Here is a 17,490-nt window from a genome sequence, read left to right on the forward strand (position 1 = left end):
TTTGAAGGATTCAAACCCCTTGTGAAAGATGGATTACTTTGCTTGTTCACAGATTGCATTTAACTAACTACTGTTTACTAATCCTCCCTCCCTTCTTCTTTAAGCTTTTGTAAACGACTTTGAGTTTCAGCATTGCTTCAGTTAATGTCAAGACCCAGGATACCCTGTGGGGCTTCATCCAAATTTTTGTGTAGGGACAGCAACAATTTTTTAACTAAGATTTCTTTTTTTTTCCCTTCTGATTACTTAGCTGTTCTGCTCGTTAAAATGTACATGAGACAAAGCCATTCTGACTTAACTGACACACACACAAGGTCAGAATTTGCCTTTAGTTACAATGTTGGCTTAGGATCAGTTATGTTTTGGTCAAAAGGAAATATGAACCTTGCTTGTGTAAGCATTCCACAAAAGGTCAGCTCAGAGGCTCAGTGAGAGAAATGATGCTAAAATGCTGAAGTGCTAAATGTACTACCTTAAGCTGTAAAGCTTTGTATGGTTGAGTCAGTGGTCAGCACCTCACTTTTTGTGACACATTATCAATTTTATTCTCAAGCAGAAACAAAGAATAATATGAAAAACTGTCAGTTGTTCCCACAAGGAATCATCAAAAAGTTTCAGTATTTTAATAGGCATTTTGGCTAAAGCAAGCAAACCTCAACAACATTTTTTTGCTATGTTTAGTGTTTATTTTAAGACAGAGGATGTGTTGGCATCTATTATGATGATACAGTGGCACTAGTGGAAACACATTGTTTGTACTAGTTTACAGTAAGAAGATAAACATGATGTAGAATAGTGGCCCAAGTCTTAGAACTGATTTCCTTTCAATTTTTGAAAACTGAAGGAGAAAGAAACCATGAGAGAAATTTTGTCACTCTTCTTTCTATGTGCTCATTGTAGGCCAAGACTCTAAATGTTATATGTGATAAAGCCATTCGATCAACTACAGATCCATTGATGAGCCAGTGTGCATGTCTGGAGGAGGTTCATTTAACTAACATTAAACCTGGAGAAGGCCTGGTAAGAACTGATTCTGGAGTCTCCTGATGTCCATAATGTTTTATAGGTAATCTTAGGAGCCACTGTGTGTGTATGTATAGCAAGATATTTTAAAACCATCAATATCCTATGGGGGGCAGAAAGAGGTGTGGGAAGGACCTCTGAAGGTTGATTTTCAGGGGGTGTGCAGGAGTGGCTGCCAGAGATGGGTATGCATGTAAATAAGTTTGATTCCAAATACAATTTCTAATTATGAAATGCTGCAAATCTGTCTCTTAGCCAGGGTACTTGGGCATTTACAGATGTTTGTGAAGGCAGACGTTATTTTTGCAGGTTAATTTAACCATCAGGTTTTTGGAAGAGGGAGAGAGAAGGTGATGAGAAATGATGTTTGCTTATTTTTATGTGTGGTTATAGCAAGATTGTGAAGAATTTGAAGATTTTTGCAGTTTGCTGTTATTATTCAGTGGCTAGGTAACTACTAAATCTAGTTAATTCAACGAATACTGCTTATTTTACTGGTAGTTATGAAAAAAAGAGTTTGCAATCTTGCTTTGATTTTCTGTCTGAGGAACAGACATGTTAGAATGAGTTGGAGGGATTTTAAATTTGTAAGTGCATTTGTATTCCCCCCTAGTCCATGAGGCAGAAGACAGCAATTCTGTTAGAGGAAGCTTTACAGTCTTATTGTGCTGTATAGTTTTACTTGGGCCACTGAATTTGACTGAATTGGTCAGGCATTCTTGGAGCTATGGTGACCTCTTTCCTTCATTTGAGCTTGTGCATTAACAAAGTTAGCCTAGCTTGGACTAAGTAAGAAACAAGGATGTTGGTGCACAAAATTGGATACTCAAAAGCAAATAGGGAAGGGAATTGTCCAGAAAGGAAGGGGCAAAAAAAAAATCTTGTAGTCTTTTTTTTTTTTTTTCCACTTGTAAGCAAATGCAGTAACTTTAGGAATATATACTGCATATGGCTTCTGAATAACCACCCAGTTCTGAACACCTCAGTGTCAGTACTGCTACTAGATGTGTTCAGGAACAGTAGAGAGATATGGCATTTGTTTATAAACAGTGAAACTACTGTACTGGTCACCTCTTGTTGAGAAATCTATGCAATTTTTAGTTAATAGCCTTTTGGTGATTTTTAATTTCGTGTTCATATGGTCAACAAATTTGTCTGAGTTTGTTCTTTCCTTCACAGTTAGCATTAACATATAGAGCCACAAATACTTCTGCCAGAGCTTTTATTGTTTATGCCAGAGCTGTGGTTACATGGCAGTCTGTATATTGACTTGCAAAGAGAACTTGTAAAAGAATGTGTAGCCAATATTTGTAGCCCAACTGTGTAAGTGTGTTAGGTATGGAGTGCTGGTGGCCACCTAGCAAGACCTGGGTTTTTCTACCTGTGCAGACTGGGCACTAAGGAAATGAAGTTTTGTTCCAGGCCAAAGACTGACAGGGCAGCAAAACTAGTGGTGTTTGGTATTACCAAGCAGACAGTACTTCTAAAATGCATTCAATATATTAGTCATCTGAAGTCATTGTAAATATTTTAATTAATTACAGTGAAAATTATCTGTGGAGAGGTTTATAATATTGTAATATTAGAGTGCATACTTTCCTAGGGAAAATGTGTGAACTATTAAGAGTTTTTAATAATGTTTTCAGTCTGTTGCCAACAGTTGTTTAATCAGATAAGTTACATGGGGTTTTTTTTGCCTTTAAACGTGTCTTTAATTTTCTACTTACATATAGGGAATGTACATCAAATCAACTTATGATGGATTACACGTAATTACTGGAACTACAGAAAACGTAAGTGAAGTAAATGTATATCAACTCAGGCTACCTGACAGTAGCTTTGATTTAGACTCTTACTTCTTTTTGTTGTTTTACATACAACTTTCATTATATTACTACTTTAAATGCTGTGATGAATCATTTGTGTATGCACAATTTGTAAATATTTTGTTTCTGCATGTTTTACTGTTAGTCTAATTAAACCAGTTTCTGCAAGTACATGAGTTAGTTCAAATGCTTGGCATGAAAATAATTGCTTTAATAAGTTACTGTATCTGGTTTTCTGAGTACTTATGGCATCCTGCTTAACAAAGTCTTGGATGTATTTGGACTCTGCTGGCAAAGGCAATCTCCCTTAATGGGAATGTTTAGGTGGTAGTGTGCTTAATTCAGTAATGAGTAATGAAATCAATGAGCTGTCCAGTTACAAAATTACCTTGCAAAGTAAAAAAAAACTAGAAAAAGAAGGACTTTCAGAGCAGTCTGCTGGAAGGAAATGGTTGTTATGATGGGCAACTATTTTTTGCTGCAGATGGCTGCTTGTTTTATTCTTACACTGTGAGTTCTCTTTGGTTGAGAGTTTATTAAAGGCTCCTGGGCAGTCAGTGCAGTTGACCTGGCCAGCAGCTGAGGCTGGCAGGTGATGTTGTGCTGTTGGTGTCAGACATGCCACTCTGTAGAAAGAATAAAAAAGGAGTGGAGGAACTTGGCTTTTGCAACGATGCCTTTTTTGTTTGCATATGAGTAGGAAAGAACCAGTGGTTCTAGTTGTACCCTGCTGAGTCCAGGGGCCAGAGAGGAGTGGGTGGAAATCTGTGCTTGCAGTTCAGAGTGAAAAGTGAAATCTTTTATAGCCTTTATGCTATTACCCTGGGATAACTCTTTATAGAGTCTGCAGCAGATTCAAAGTCCACTTTGACAACAATTTCAGCATCCAATAAATGTGAAAGAACATAAGGTTGGCTGCCATCAAGCACACTGCATCTGGATCTCTCATTGCAAGCTTGAAGTGGGGATGTATTGTTCTGTAGCTTTGAATGTTGACATAAACATCTCCTTTTTAAATGAACACTAGTTCTTCCTTTGGGGAAGCTCTTTCCTTTCAAGAAACAACATTTGATGAGTGACTGAGAGATCTGCAAACACCTGTCTTTCTGGTGGCATAGGATCATTTAGATGACCCTGGATGGGTCTTAGCTTAATTTTCTTTCTAGATTTGGAATGGCAATTTAGCACCTATTCCTAGAAGCCAGTGTGTTGTAATTCAGTGGAACTGCACCCCAAAATCAACAGTAATGTTCATTGGAAGGACTAGGGAAGTCCATGCGTTGGATACTAGTCAGCCAAGAGAATTCTAGAGTTCTGCTGTGCTACTTGACTTCCCACATCACATTGGGCTAGATCTAAACTTTGCTCTTTCCTCCCTTCTCACAATGCCATTGCAGTGTCTGTTGTTCTGGCTGGTGCTTTTAGGAGTGTGCAAGTGTCCCCCACCCTCCTCCAGACAGGCAGTTGACTGCCCAAAGGACAGCTCAAAATGAGCTTTGTTTTTCACAAACTTGACTTTGGCCCAGCATTTTTCCATGGTTTTGGTTGACTCAGATATGTGCAGCCTTCCACAGAGGCATTTCCTCCCAGAGGAAGCAAGATGACAATGAAGAAATGGGGTTACTCATGATAGCTGGAGCCTCCCACAAATCCCCCTGTGTTGCACTATTTTTTTCTACAGTTCCGTCTAATAAAAGAAGTTCTGAAGGTTTGATGACAAGAAGAAGGGAGTCCTTAATAATCCAGGTGCTTAGTTCTGGAGTCACTAGGAAGAGCTGGCCTGCTGCCAGGTGGTTACTCATGGGGTGGGGGGAGTGGGAGGAGAACTTGTCCTGGGACCAAGGTGCAATAAAACAAGGTAGGATGCCTGTGTGCTTTGGGTGTTGTCAAGGCTGGTCAGAGTTGGTGTGTTATGGCAGCAAAACAGTTATTAAAAACTTCAGTGATAGGTGGTACATGGTATCAGTCACAGATAAATATAAATAAATATTGACAGGCTTAGCTGTTCTTCCCTAATGGCTTCCCAGAGGTTGGGTTTTGTTCCAAGAAAATTATACATTTAAGGTGTGTTATTAGGTAAGTATTTTTCATATAGGTATCTAAGCACACTTGATATATGCAAGAATATATTTTATCTGTTGACCTTGATGCAGGCAGTTAATTTCACATTAAAGCTGGTAGCTTTTATTTACGTTAGGAAAAAAAAAGGGAAAATGAAATGGGTCTGTTCAGTGGAGAGAAGTGTTTTTGTTCAAAATCTTAGTGTGTTGGTTTGTTTGGTTTCTTTTTAAATACATTTGTTTTATACATATATTTAATACATTTATTTTAAAGCTAAGTTTTAAATAGTTGCTATGTTAGGAGAGAAGTCTTCTCTTTAGTCCTCCCTCACTGCTGTCTGGAACTAAAGTACAAACTGGAGGTAAAAGGACAGTGGAGACTGTCCCATGACTTAATTACGATTTGGTCTGTGACAGATGTAGGCTATGCCTTCCTCCTTTACCCCTAGTTCTCTCAAAATAAAAAATAAACCCTTAGCTTAATTCATTTGCATTTCTCAAGTTATAAAAGATGTAATGTGGTTTTGCTGTGTAAAACTTTTCATCAGTTCTTTTCATTTTAGGTACAATCTTTGACTTAGCTTGGTGGGGGTTGTTATGGGAGGGAAGAAAACCTGCTGAAGCACATGCTTCTTGTTTTCCTCTTTGCAGTCCCCTGCTGATCGATCTCAGAAGATTCATGCTGGTGATGAAGTGATTCAGGTTAACCGCCAAACTGTGGTAAGTAAAAACCTGACCAATCTTTCCTTAAAACAGAGCACTGGAAGTTGTGGAGTCTCCAATGGGGACATTCAGAACCTACCTGGGTGCATTCCTGTGAGGTCTCTTCCAACCCCTAACATTCTGTGATTCTGTGACTGCTCTGCAAAACTCTCTCCCCACAAGTTCTGAATAGACAGGGCCAGAAGATGGTTCTGGTGTTGTCCTCTAAAATTCTTTGAGGGTTTTTTTGTTTTACTTTCAAGACCTTTCTCTTTTTTTTTTCTTTTTTCTTTTTTTTGCAATTACAATTAATTGTTTGCAATATTTTGATAAATATGCAGGGTTTTGTTTTTAAATGCTCAATGCATCATAGCAAACTTCTTTGTGTTGTATTGAAGGCCTGCTTTTTAAAATGTATCAGTGTGAACTACTGGAATGCAGGTACAAACAGCTTTAAAAAAACACTGAGTATTTATCAAATCATTTGCATCTTGAAAATTATTTTTAAAAAATTACATTTTTGCTTAATCACAGGTAATCAGTGCTCTCTAATGTGTGAAAAAACTTGACAGGAGTAGTTCACTATGAATCCTGGTGTTACTCAATTTGAACACATCTATGCATCCTTGTAGGATCTGAGCTGAAGTACAAAGAGCATTGCTTGATATGTCTGTGTTTAATTTGCATCTTAGGTAGAAATATTTATTTGAAACAAACCAAAGAATATCCTTCTAAAAAAAGAACTTTGCAATTTTTTTCCTCCATTCTGGCTTTTTTTTAGATCTGTTTTCTCCCTTTAAGATGAATAGTTTGACTTGGGGTTTTTTTTCTTCTTGTTTACTTGCTTTCAGAAAAGCAGTACTAAAGAATTTTTTTTTTTTTTTTTTTTTCTTTTTTTTTTCCAGGTTGGATGGCAACTAAAAAACCTGGTGGCAAAACTGCGTGAGAATCCTGCTGGAGTGAGGCTGCTGCTTAAGAAACGTCCCACTGGCTCTTACCATTTCACTCCTGCTCCACTAAAGAACCTGCGCTGGAAACCACCCTTGGTGCAGGTGAGAGGATGCAACTGTAGAACTGGGATGGGAATGGCCTTGATTATGACTTGAAAAATAAGACTACCAGAAATGCTCCGAAGTACTCATGTTTAAGTACAGTTCAAGGAAGGTTTGGTGAAATGGCTGTCCTTTTCTGGTTCCTAGATAAAAGGGAAAATGTTCCTGCTTTTTTTGTGTGTGGGTTTTTTTGTGGTTTTTTTAATGTATTCATTTATTTAGGGAAAAAACCACTGGTAATGCCCTTTTGGGGACTAGGTGTGTTGAGCATTGCAATTAGTCAGTGTGCCACAGGGAGAACTTAACTGAGGTAAAATTGCCAATATGTATGAAAGTCATCAGCATGGAGTAATAAATGCTTGCTCTGTTGAGCAGAGTAATAAGGTTTTGCTGGAATAGCTTAGATTATTCTGTATATTTATCCTCTTTTTAGTCTGGTTAAGGGTAGGAAAGAGCGAGTGCTGTTCAAGAAGTTATTTAAGCTACTTGCATGGGCAATTCACAGGTTGAGTAATGAGGAAACAAATTGAGGTTAATAAGTTAAACAACCATGTTGAGGAATGGCATATTGTATATCAGAAGCTTTGGGTTTAATGATTACAGGAGGAAATAACCTAATTAAATCTTCTGGTTACTAGAAATAAAGAAAACCAGAGAGATTTCCCATTCCTACTCCTGTTCTTATGCAAGTCTCCCTACAGCAGTGAGGAGAGTTTATCAAGCTGTGAAATGCCTGTGCCTATTGTAAGCCTCAAGGCAGGTAGATTTCTCTCAAACTGCATAGATGATGTGTGCTTGGGTCCTTTCTCATCCTTCTGTTCACCAATGCTTGTACCTTGTTTTTGTTGCATCATGCCTGATATTTAATCAGAGCCAAAGAAAAGAAAACAGCATTGAGTTTTCCAGGGTTACCCAAAGAGAGAACTGTGTCACTGGTGTGAAGAGGTGAGGTGGGCTGGAAAATAGGCTGTGGCAAGTATCCTTTTCTTGGGGCAATGGATGATTGGAGAAGCCTACTGGCAGTTTTGGCCTCCTACAGACTAGTAAAAGGCAGCCATCAAATGAGTGGTCAGAGTGAAAGCCTGGGCTTTATCCTTCACAAAAAGGTTAAAGTGCAGTCCTCTTGCCTGACAAAGATGAAAGGGTCCTCAAGCCTTAGCTGGCCTAGAGGGAGACAGGAGCCTGGCAATGTGCTGTGGACATGGACGTGAGCTGAAAAGAACAAAATGACAAACTTGCTCAGATGAGCAGTACTAAATGTAATTTTCCTTTCCTTCCCTTACCCTAGTTGTATCCCTTGATGCAATTTGTGGTGAATATACCACATTCCTACCCATGCCCCAGGTATTGGGCTATATAGAATCAGGATAGAGTGACCTGGCTTTGCAAGTGTTGCAGATCGTATCTGTATTTAACACTGAATTATTTTAGTGGATCTAAAAATAGAAGAAGGGGTTTTGTTGCTGTTGCTTTTTCTGTCTGTGGAATTTGCAGGAAGAAATGGAATTAGAAATGGTAAAATTACATTTGATGGAATTTCTTCAGGAGAGGCTGTAAAGCTAGCCAAAACTTGGAGTGGAGGAAAATGTATATGCTTTCTTTAAGCATAGAAATAGTTCACTGGGGGATGAAATAGTACTATTGACTACTGAAGTATCTGGTTTTTTTGAATGATAAATCAATGCTCAGATGTTTGATAGCTGTCTAAAATTTCAGACCAGTCCTCTGCCAACTTCAACCCAGTCACCAGAAAGCACCATGGATACCTCACTGAAAAAGGAGAAGCCAGCCATTTTGGATCTGTACATACCACCTCCACCAGCTGTTCCGTATTCTCCTCGGTATGTACTACTGAGCAAAATAATTCCTCTGTTACACTTGTTTTTGAGCTGGCTTGCTGTTAGATCTCTGAACAAATTAGCTTGAGGAAACTGCAGATCTTGAAGACTTTCTAGTTGTGTAACTTATGCTTAAATGCATAAACTACCAGGATTGTAGTAGACTTTATTGTTAGAAGGTTACTGTGTACCACATAGATCAGAATTGTTCCTAAAGCATGAATAGATGTCATCTCTAGTTTTGTTGCATGGTTGTTTTTTATTTTGTTTAAATCTGACTGCACACAGCAAGAAGTAATTTTTTTTTTTTCTGTAACGTGATCCACTGGTTTTTGTTGCATTGGGTTTTTTAAATTATTTTAATTTTTATTAACAAGTGATTTTTGTGGGAGATTGGATAGAAAAGATCTGGTGCTAAATTGTTGAGTTTGTGAGTTTTATAAAATGGAAATATTGCCACAAAAGGAAGGAAGAGTCAACTCATTCAACTTTATTTTTTTCCCCTGCAGTGTAGGCTGTAAAAATGCAGATATGTGTACACAAAAGAGGTGCTGGGGGCAAGTATGATGTGGCTAGCTTTTGTTTGAGTCCATGTTGACTCATACCAGAATCCTGCCAGCTGACCTGAGAAAGTGATGGACAAAGGGGATTTCAGGCATGGCATACTTTGTGGCCTGCCCTGACACTTTAGGTGACATTGTAGATGTCCCAGCACAGAAACTCTGACCCTTTTCAGCAGGACACGTATGTGAGGAGAGCTTGCCTCCTGTTATGTAAAGGCTAATAGTGAAACAGAGGTTGAATTACTGCAATCTACAGGGCAGTGCTACAATGGGGGGAGTGTTTCTCCAGTGCTGGGGTCTCTTTACTGAAGCTGGACTCAGCTAGACCTGCTGTATCCCTGTTTTTCATGTTTATCTATTCTCACTTCTTAACAAAACAAAACGTAAAAATAATAATTTCCTGGCATAAAGCTGGGGATGTAGATTAACAGCTGACTGGATGCCTTTGTCCTTTTTTCAGTTCATTACATTTTGAGCATATTGGTTAATTCTGTGTATGTGTTTGGTTTGTTTACTAGTTTTCTAAAGAGTCACAAAATTGTATCTAGCTTCAGCTGGTTGTAGATCTGAATCCCTGTTGACAAGGAAGAAAGTAGAAATGGGAGCTATAAAACTTGTCTTGGATGATCTGTGGAAAGAGGAAAGTTTCTTGACTTTGATTCTTAAAGTAAGCAAAAGTGGAAAGCTATGGCATCCAGAAAGAGGAGGAAGTGCAGTTCTCTTGCCTCTGTTTAATTTCTGTCTGTTTAATTTCACCTCTGCATGTTTTGGTCTTTTGAAGTTTTGTTGCATTTATGCAGTAATTCCTTTTCTCTCCCTTCATCACTTTGTTCTCTTCTGGCATGGACCTTCTCCAGTCCTCACTGGGGAGGCAGTGAGCAGGGGCTGGTTTCTTTCTCCATGGCATGGTCTCCTCATAGTGGTGTTATGGGAAAGTTCTCTGCATCCATATTGTTGTGGTGTTACATTTCTGTGCATTTTTTGGTCCCTGAATAAATAACTCCCTTCCGTTCACTGCACTCTAGCATTGTTGATGTAGAGCTGGAAAAAAAGTCATGTGCTGCACAGGGTTCTCTTGTAAAATGCTGGGGTGTGTATCTGGTGTGTATTTGCTTAGACAGTCAGCTGTGGTCTTTAGTGCCTGACCTGGCTGATGATGGCTTCAGGCATTAAGATTGCAGCATGTACAGGGATGTGGAACCACATATACGACCCCCACCTTCTCCTGAAAATTCTTAACTTTGGAGGGTAGATTTTCTTCCAAAAGTACTGACAAAGTTCTGAAAGTGGCTGTCCTTGGCCTTTAGAATGAAGAATTGCTCCGGGGAGCTCCTGCAGAAACTGGTCAAAATCATACGAATAGACACTAAGAATTTATGACTTAAACTTGCAAGGGGACCTCAGTTTTGGATGGAAACAGAAGGTGATGAATAACCAGTGGCAGTTATGAGGCTCTTAGAATGACTGAAAAGTATAATTTCTTAGATGGAGGCAATAGGTGTTGCCCTTACACAGAGATGGATAAATCTATTTATGTACTCCCCTTTCACAGCTGTGAAACAGGCAGTGTATCAGAAGCTTTGATGCCCTCAGGGCAGAAAGGGCTCGTTTCTCAAAAGCTTTTTCAGGGATGGTACCTCTAAACTTCTGTTTGTTAAATTGCTGGCTTATTAAAAGGGAATTATCATGAGATAGGCAGCTTGCTTTTTTCCTTGGTAAATATGTTTACAATGAAATCCTCTACCACCTGACTTCATGTTTTTCAGCTTGTTGGCAGTACAATGCCTGTTGTCAGGAACATGGCTGGAAGATAGAACTATCTTCCAAACCTACTTATGTTTGTAGCCTGAAACTCCTTTAAGCTACTAACTGAAGTGAAATGTTCTTTCAGAGATGAAAAGGGAAGTTTTGTATATGGAGGAGGAAACAAATTCAGTCAGCCACTGCCTGGGTCCAAGGGTGCCGAGTCTCCCAATTCTTTTCTGGATCAGGAGAGTCGAAGGCGAAGGTTTACTATTGCTGATTCGGATCAATTGCCTGGGTATCCCATGGAAGCACATATCTTGCCAGCCAAGATGAGGGAAAAAACACAGTCCTATGGTGAGTTCATTTCTCCTTTATCATTGCTGATATGATAAACCCTTTAGTTGGTTTGAAATAATTTGTGTTAGAAAACGCCTCATTAGACATAGTGCATATTAAGGTCAGTCTGTGCAAACTGTGAATGAAATTCCACTTCTGAATTATTTCACTTTAACGATATTATTTCTTTATTGCATGCTGTTCAGCTGGGCTCTGCTACCATGATTGGCCATTTCCATGTGTGCTTTGGTTAAAACTTCTGGTCATTATGTCCCTGCTGCTGTAAATGAGCAAGAGTGTAGCTGTTCAATCTCAGCACATTGCTTTCTATTATTTCACTGGTGAAAGTATCTTGAAATATTTTTTCCTGCAATTTTAACTGTTTATTGCTGTACTTTTCTCTTTGCTTAATAATGAAAAGAATAAATTTAAAAATTAGTTTCCTAAACTTAACGTAATTCCATATAACCTTCTCTCTTTCCTTTAGGAAAACCTCGTCCTTTGTCAATGCCTGCTGATGGGAGCTGGATAGGAGCTGCAGAGCCCTTCTCCAGGCCACGAGCACCAGGGAGAAAAGGTAAGGAGATTTTAGGTCTTGTGTTAATTTACTCTCCAAAATTTTTTTTGGGGTGAGCTGGCTGGAAGTGTCCGAATTAGGAATGAAGGAGTAAGTCTTAGAAGTCTTATGAGTGTTAAAAGTAGGCTATTATGATTAGGGCATTTAGTACTTGTCTCTTTATAATACAGGCTTACCATTTTGCTCTTACCCTCTCTCCCTTCCCCTTCTGCTGCATGTAATATTGATCATAAATTTCTTTTTTTTAATATGTCTTCCTGTTTAGCTCACTGTGAAGGCTGTTGTTAGAAGCAAGCTTGTTCTCAAAAGTAAAATTTAGGGTCTTTTAGGAGATGTGTTTTTTCTGTGACTGCTTTTAGAAAACAACATACTCTGTAGATGTAACAAAATGGAGAAACAAAAGCTGATAAGGTTGGGTGGGGTTTTTCCATCCCCTCCTTACTTTTATCTCCTTTAACCCTTTTGCATCTGAAAGGCTCTGAATCCTTTTAGAGTGGGAAATGAGAAAGGATAGCTATTTAGTTTATTTTTGAAAGCAATCATAAAAACTGATGTGTAATTTTAGGGAATATAGAAGCTGAATTGTATTATTTTAATGCAAGAATTGAAGCTAATCACAAGAAACAGCAACCTGGAGAGACATTTGATAGAATCAGGCTAAGTAACAATCTAACAGAGTCATCACCAGGTGGCAGGGCTGGGTTTTTTGTGTGCCTGGCTTTTTGTTTGGTTTTGCTTTTGGTTTCGTGTTTGCTTTTTGTAACACTTGAAAATGTACCTAAGCCCTGCAGGCTTTTATGTAAGCTGTATTGGGTCCAAACAAGGGCTTGTCTAGCCCAGTAGGATGTCTCTAGAAGCAGACATTGTTAGATGTCTAAGGAAGAGTAAAAAGAGAGAAAGAATTGCAAATCAATGATCAAAACCAGGGAAGTGTTTACATCTTTATCTGTAAAATTAATTCCTATTGTACAGGGTAGTATTCTTAGCTTTTAAGTTAGTCATGGGTTACGTTCAGATACACATAGATTCAGCTCTGGTCTATCAGCATCTTGAATGACAAATGAGATGAGGTTTGTTAGGCCTGATGATAATGGTTTGCATGAAGGTAGCCTGTACTAGAAGTTTGAGTGTTTGAATCAGGAATTTAGCAGTCAGTTGGCATCCTCTGTGTGAATTCTTTTGGGTTTTTTATTAATAAGTTGCATGAAAAACATTAAAGACACAAAAAGCCACAAATCTATTGATACTGCTTACTACCAAAATCTGGATAAGTTGAAATGTAATCAGCATCTTTATAAAACCAGAAAATGCCAATGGAGGATGTTGAAGTCAGCAATAATTGGTTTTCTTCCTCCTGTCTGTGCAGGTGAAGATGTCCTCTGCAGGTACTTCAGTAACGAAAGGATACCCCCAATCATTGAAGAAAGTCCCTCCACACAACACCCCCTCTCAAGGCCAGTGTCTGACAAGCACTTAGTGAGGGGAACAGATTATATTCGAGGCAGCAGGTGTTTTATGAATACAGACCTCCACAACAGTGCAACAATTCCCTTTCAAGAGGAAGGTGCTAAAAAATCCTCTGTTACATCATCCACAAAATCTTCCTCTGCTGAGCCCTCGCTGCTGGTCAGTTGGATCACAAGACTGAAATTGTTGACTCATTGACTATTGTTCACAGGACTGTTACCAAGTGCCTTTGCTCATCGGTCAGACTTAACTACTTTACAGCTTAACTGATGCATAGTGACTAATGCAGCATTCTTTTCCTGGAGAATCTTACATTGTTGCCTTTTTGTGATTTTTTTTGATGGATCAGAGGGTTTCATAGTGCAAGGAGGGAAGAATGACAAAGAACAAGTTCCTCTTCCTGGCCAGAAGCTGAGGGCATTTATTCCTTGGAAATGTGTAAAATTTCAGTGATACAGAAGCCACACATGACCTGAATGATGCACTATGACTATGCATGGTAAATCTATGCATTACCATGAAGTTCAGTGGTGCTTCAGTTGTCTAAATGCTCAGAGGCTGGTGTGACTGGCTGGGTATCTTGAGTTTGTAGAGCTCAGGAAAAGCTGTGTTGCTCTCCTGCCCAGGAAAGAGAAGTAGGAAAATGGCATTTTTATGCAAATTAGGGGTTCTGTTGCAAGTACTACATGAGATCAACCTTGTGAGGAAGAAGTACTAGTGTTGCTGTTCTTTCTCTGATATCCAGAGAGCTTAAGAAGTCTTATAGGAAGAGAGTTCTCTTATTCAGAGATCTTAGGATGTTGGACTAATTTAATTATAAATCAATCCAACCTGATATATAATCCATTTTTTTGAAATCAGAGTACCAGTAAAGAGCGCTGAATAGTTGCAGTGCTCATCCATATCCAAGTATCAATGGATTGCTACAACACATCAAGGAGATGCATCTGTAGAGGTGGTAAAGAATATATATATATTTCCTTAATTGTTTAAGAATGATTAGCTGTTAACCAAAGTACACTTCTAAAGACAGTCCTGTTGGACTTAGGAGAACTTATACAGTGGTTCATTTTTTGAATGATGTGTTGTTTTTATGAAAAATATGTGCTATGATACATTACAGTTGTAAGACACCTTGCTATTTTCTATAGAGCTCTTCCCCTCTCCAGGATTTTAAAGTAGAATTTGGTATTTTGGGAGGAGAATAAAACTTGTTTAACAAATAAAGAGGATATTGAAGAGATATTGTTTAAAATGGAATGTACATAAGATTGTTAGTAGGCAAACAGTTGTGTTTAAAGTAATTTAAATGTAAAATATAGTTCTGTATATTTTTGACACTTAAACAGATACAGTGTGTACTTTCCTGTCTGCAGTACTGGGCACAAATTAGACAAATGAAGAAGAGTTTTTTATCTTCCTTGATAATTACAAGACTAGCTATTTTCATAAATGGTGCATTGCCAACAGCCTTTACTCTCTTGGTCTTGCTGAAGAAGAATAATTTGTATTTAATAACTGGTGTGTACAGAGGGAGGTTAAACACTAGATGCACTTTGGACTAGGGCAGGAATCATATGTGATAATACAAGTGATGTTAAAAACATATTGTAATTCTGGCCATGAAGATGCAGCCCTGCAGAGACATAGGCTGTTAAATTCAGTCCTTAATTATGTTTGATTCTGGCTCAATGGTGACTGAGATTGGGACTGGCTTGTAACTTTTTGATCAAACCAGACTCTGTTATGACTGTGTTGCACCACTCTTTTCCACCTCCATGAGAGTAGTTTGTCCTAGAGAGCTGGCCAGACACAGCTGCAGTGTACTTGAATCCTCGACCAGTTTGGTCTCTGCTCTGAAACTGTAGTGTTGTAGGCACTGTGGTGTAGTCCAGCTCCAAATCGACTAAACTGTTTTAATTTAACCCATGTCGATAACTTCATATCAAAGTTAGAGATGTTATCTAATCAAAGCTTAAAAAAAGAGTTGTTGCTTGTCTTTAATGTCCTGTTTTCTATGGTTTAAAAATGAATGGGGAAGGATACATTTTGGCATACGCATTCATGCATATTGATGTGGAAGAACCCATGGATACACTTGACTTGTAACCAGGCACGTTTTAAGGATACTGATAAGTTTCCTGCATTTGGCCAGTTAGGTTTTCTTGAAATTAGATCTAAGATAGTGAAATAGGCTTGCTCTAATTTAACAAGTACATTTAAATCACTGCAGCTATGAGGAAAAAGCAATTTGTAAGCATTTAGGCAGAGGAACACTTTCAACATTTTTTTTTTTGTCTTTTTTGAAAATTGTTGCCTAAATACAAGCTAACTCTTGCTATGTGGAATGGCTATATGTGGTTCTAAGAGGTCACCACTAAGCAAGAATATTTCTTGGCTCAGGTATGCACAAATAATGTCTAAGTTATTTCTTTACCAAAGAAGGAAGCATGTAGCTCTTATTTCCTTTTCAGTGTTTATTACAAAATGTTAATAATACTAGAAAAGTCCTTTCAAGAGAACTGATAGAGTAGGTCTGGAGATGGGCTTGGTGTTGTATAGAGGACAAGTGTGCAGTTGCCACTGGATGATACAGTGCAATTGGTTGAATTTGCAATTTGGTGCAGATGTGCAGCACCAGCTAATAAAGTCCTATATTTTGTTTCAAAGCAAAGTGAAGTCCCTTACTTCTTGAGCACCAAATGAAGGGGAAAATAGAAGTACCAGCATAGGAAGAGAAATAAGGGGAAGTTGTCAGGAACTGATAGAAAGCAGACCATTAAGAGCAGTTTTTATACTGTTCTATAAAAAGCATTCAGACTTTAGATGGTTTGCTTCCCTGCATGACCTCCCTTCCATAGAAAAGAATAGAGATTAAAATCTCAGCTCTCTGTGTGTCTGTGAACATTAGGCAATACTAACCAGCTGATGTTTAGCAAATAGCAACACGGCACAGATCATTTACTCCCTTTGTTACCACTTGGGAAATATCATGGAATGTTTTGGGTTGGAAGGGAGATTGAAGATAATTTGGTTCCAACCCTCCTGCATGGGCAGGGACCCCTCCCGCTTGACCAGCCCCATCCAGTCTCTCCTTGAGCACTTCCAGGGATGGAGCATCTCTGACCAATATATTCCAGTGTCTCAGCACCCTCACACTAGAGAATTTCTTTCTAATCTCTAACCTAAATCTGCCTTCTCTCAGTTTAAAACCATCCCTTTGTCCTTCTCACCAGCTTTCTTGTAGGCACTGGAAGGATGCTATAAGGTCTCCTTAGAGCCTTCTCTTCTTCAGACTGAGCAATCCCAACTCTCTCAGTCTGTCTTGTAGGAGAGGTGCTCCAGTCCTCTGTTCATATTCATGGCCCTCCTCTGGGCTTGCTCCAACAACTCCATGACATTATTGTGTTGAGAGCTCCAAACTGGACACAGTACTACAGGTAGGATCTCACTAAAGAGGAGCAGAGGTGAGAGAATCACATTCTTTGACTGGCTGGCCACACTTCTTTTGATGCAGCCCAGGGTATGGTTGGCTTTCGGGGCTGCAAGTGCACATAGCTGCAAATGCCACTATTGGTTTGGGGGAATGGTTTTAAATGCAGGAAAGAACCATAGCTGTGCACATTGTAATATTCCTGAGTATGGTTATTTTTCTTCTTTACAGTAACAGATTCTATTGGAATTTAGTGCATGAAAAAATGTTAAAAATTCATCTTTTTCAGATTACTTCTATTGCTTTTTAATCTCATTTGTTAGAAGGTTAAATCTGTACACAGGCAATATTTTTCTTGCTTAACCTGAGATAAATGTAGATAACAAGTTAGAAATTTCTATCATGCCCAAACTTCACTCATCTCTTGCTATTGAAGGTACATGTAAATTTTATAATAAAAACTATGCCTAGGTTGACTTTCCTAATAAGTACAACATATATATCCACATAACCTGCTGTGGCACGGTGTTCCACAATGCTCTGAATACTCTGTCATGATGGCCAAACAACATGGTTAATTGGAAACCACACAGAATATTTTGGGTTTTTTGCATATATATGTATAGTGATGTTTCAGGAATTGTAATTCAGAAATATTGAGCAGGCTTCTATTTCAGTTTGTAGAGTATTTGCAAGTCAATACCTTGGGTATTCCTTTACATAACCATTGTGAGGAAACACTGTTTTTAGACTGTAGTGTGCAAGAGGAAATAGGATCCAAAATTGAATACTAATGGCTTATAGAGACAGAGTTCAGGGGAATTCTCCATGCCGTGTGGTTCCTTTAATATTACAGATAATGAAATT

At 38.6% G+C, this 17,490-nt stretch overlaps 1 protein-coding gene across 1 annotated transcript in view; it reads left to right on the top strand.

Moving 5' to 3' along the window:
* CNKSR3 (CNKSR family member 3) overlaps positions 1-15,844 on the top strand; it is a 58,262-nt gene extending 42,418 nt beyond the window's left edge. The window contains exons 6-13 of the mRNA XM_008496901.2: positions 901-1,020; positions 2,757-2,816; positions 5,561-5,629; positions 6,517-6,663; positions 8,380-8,504; positions 10,956-11,164; positions 11,634-11,723; positions 13,090-15,844. Of these exons, the coding sequence (XP_008495123.2) occupies positions 901-1,020; positions 2,757-2,816; positions 5,561-5,629; positions 6,517-6,663; positions 8,380-8,504; positions 10,956-11,164; positions 11,634-11,723; positions 13,090-13,388 (1,119 nt within the window). The 3' untranslated portion in view covers positions 13,389-15,844. The remainder of the gene's footprint in view (positions 1-900; positions 1,021-2,756; positions 2,817-5,560; positions 5,630-6,516; positions 6,664-8,379; positions 8,505-10,955; positions 11,165-11,633; positions 11,724-13,089) is intronic.
* Positions 15,845-17,490: the final 1,646 nt, after the last annotated feature.

The sequence above is a fragment of the Calypte anna genome, chromosome 3 (assembly GCF_003957555.1).
Source record: "Calypte anna isolate BGI_N300 chromosome 3, bCalAnn1_v1.p, whole genome shotgun sequence".
Lineage (NCBI taxonomy): Eukaryota > Metazoa > Chordata > Aves > Apodiformes > Trochilidae > Calypte > Calypte anna.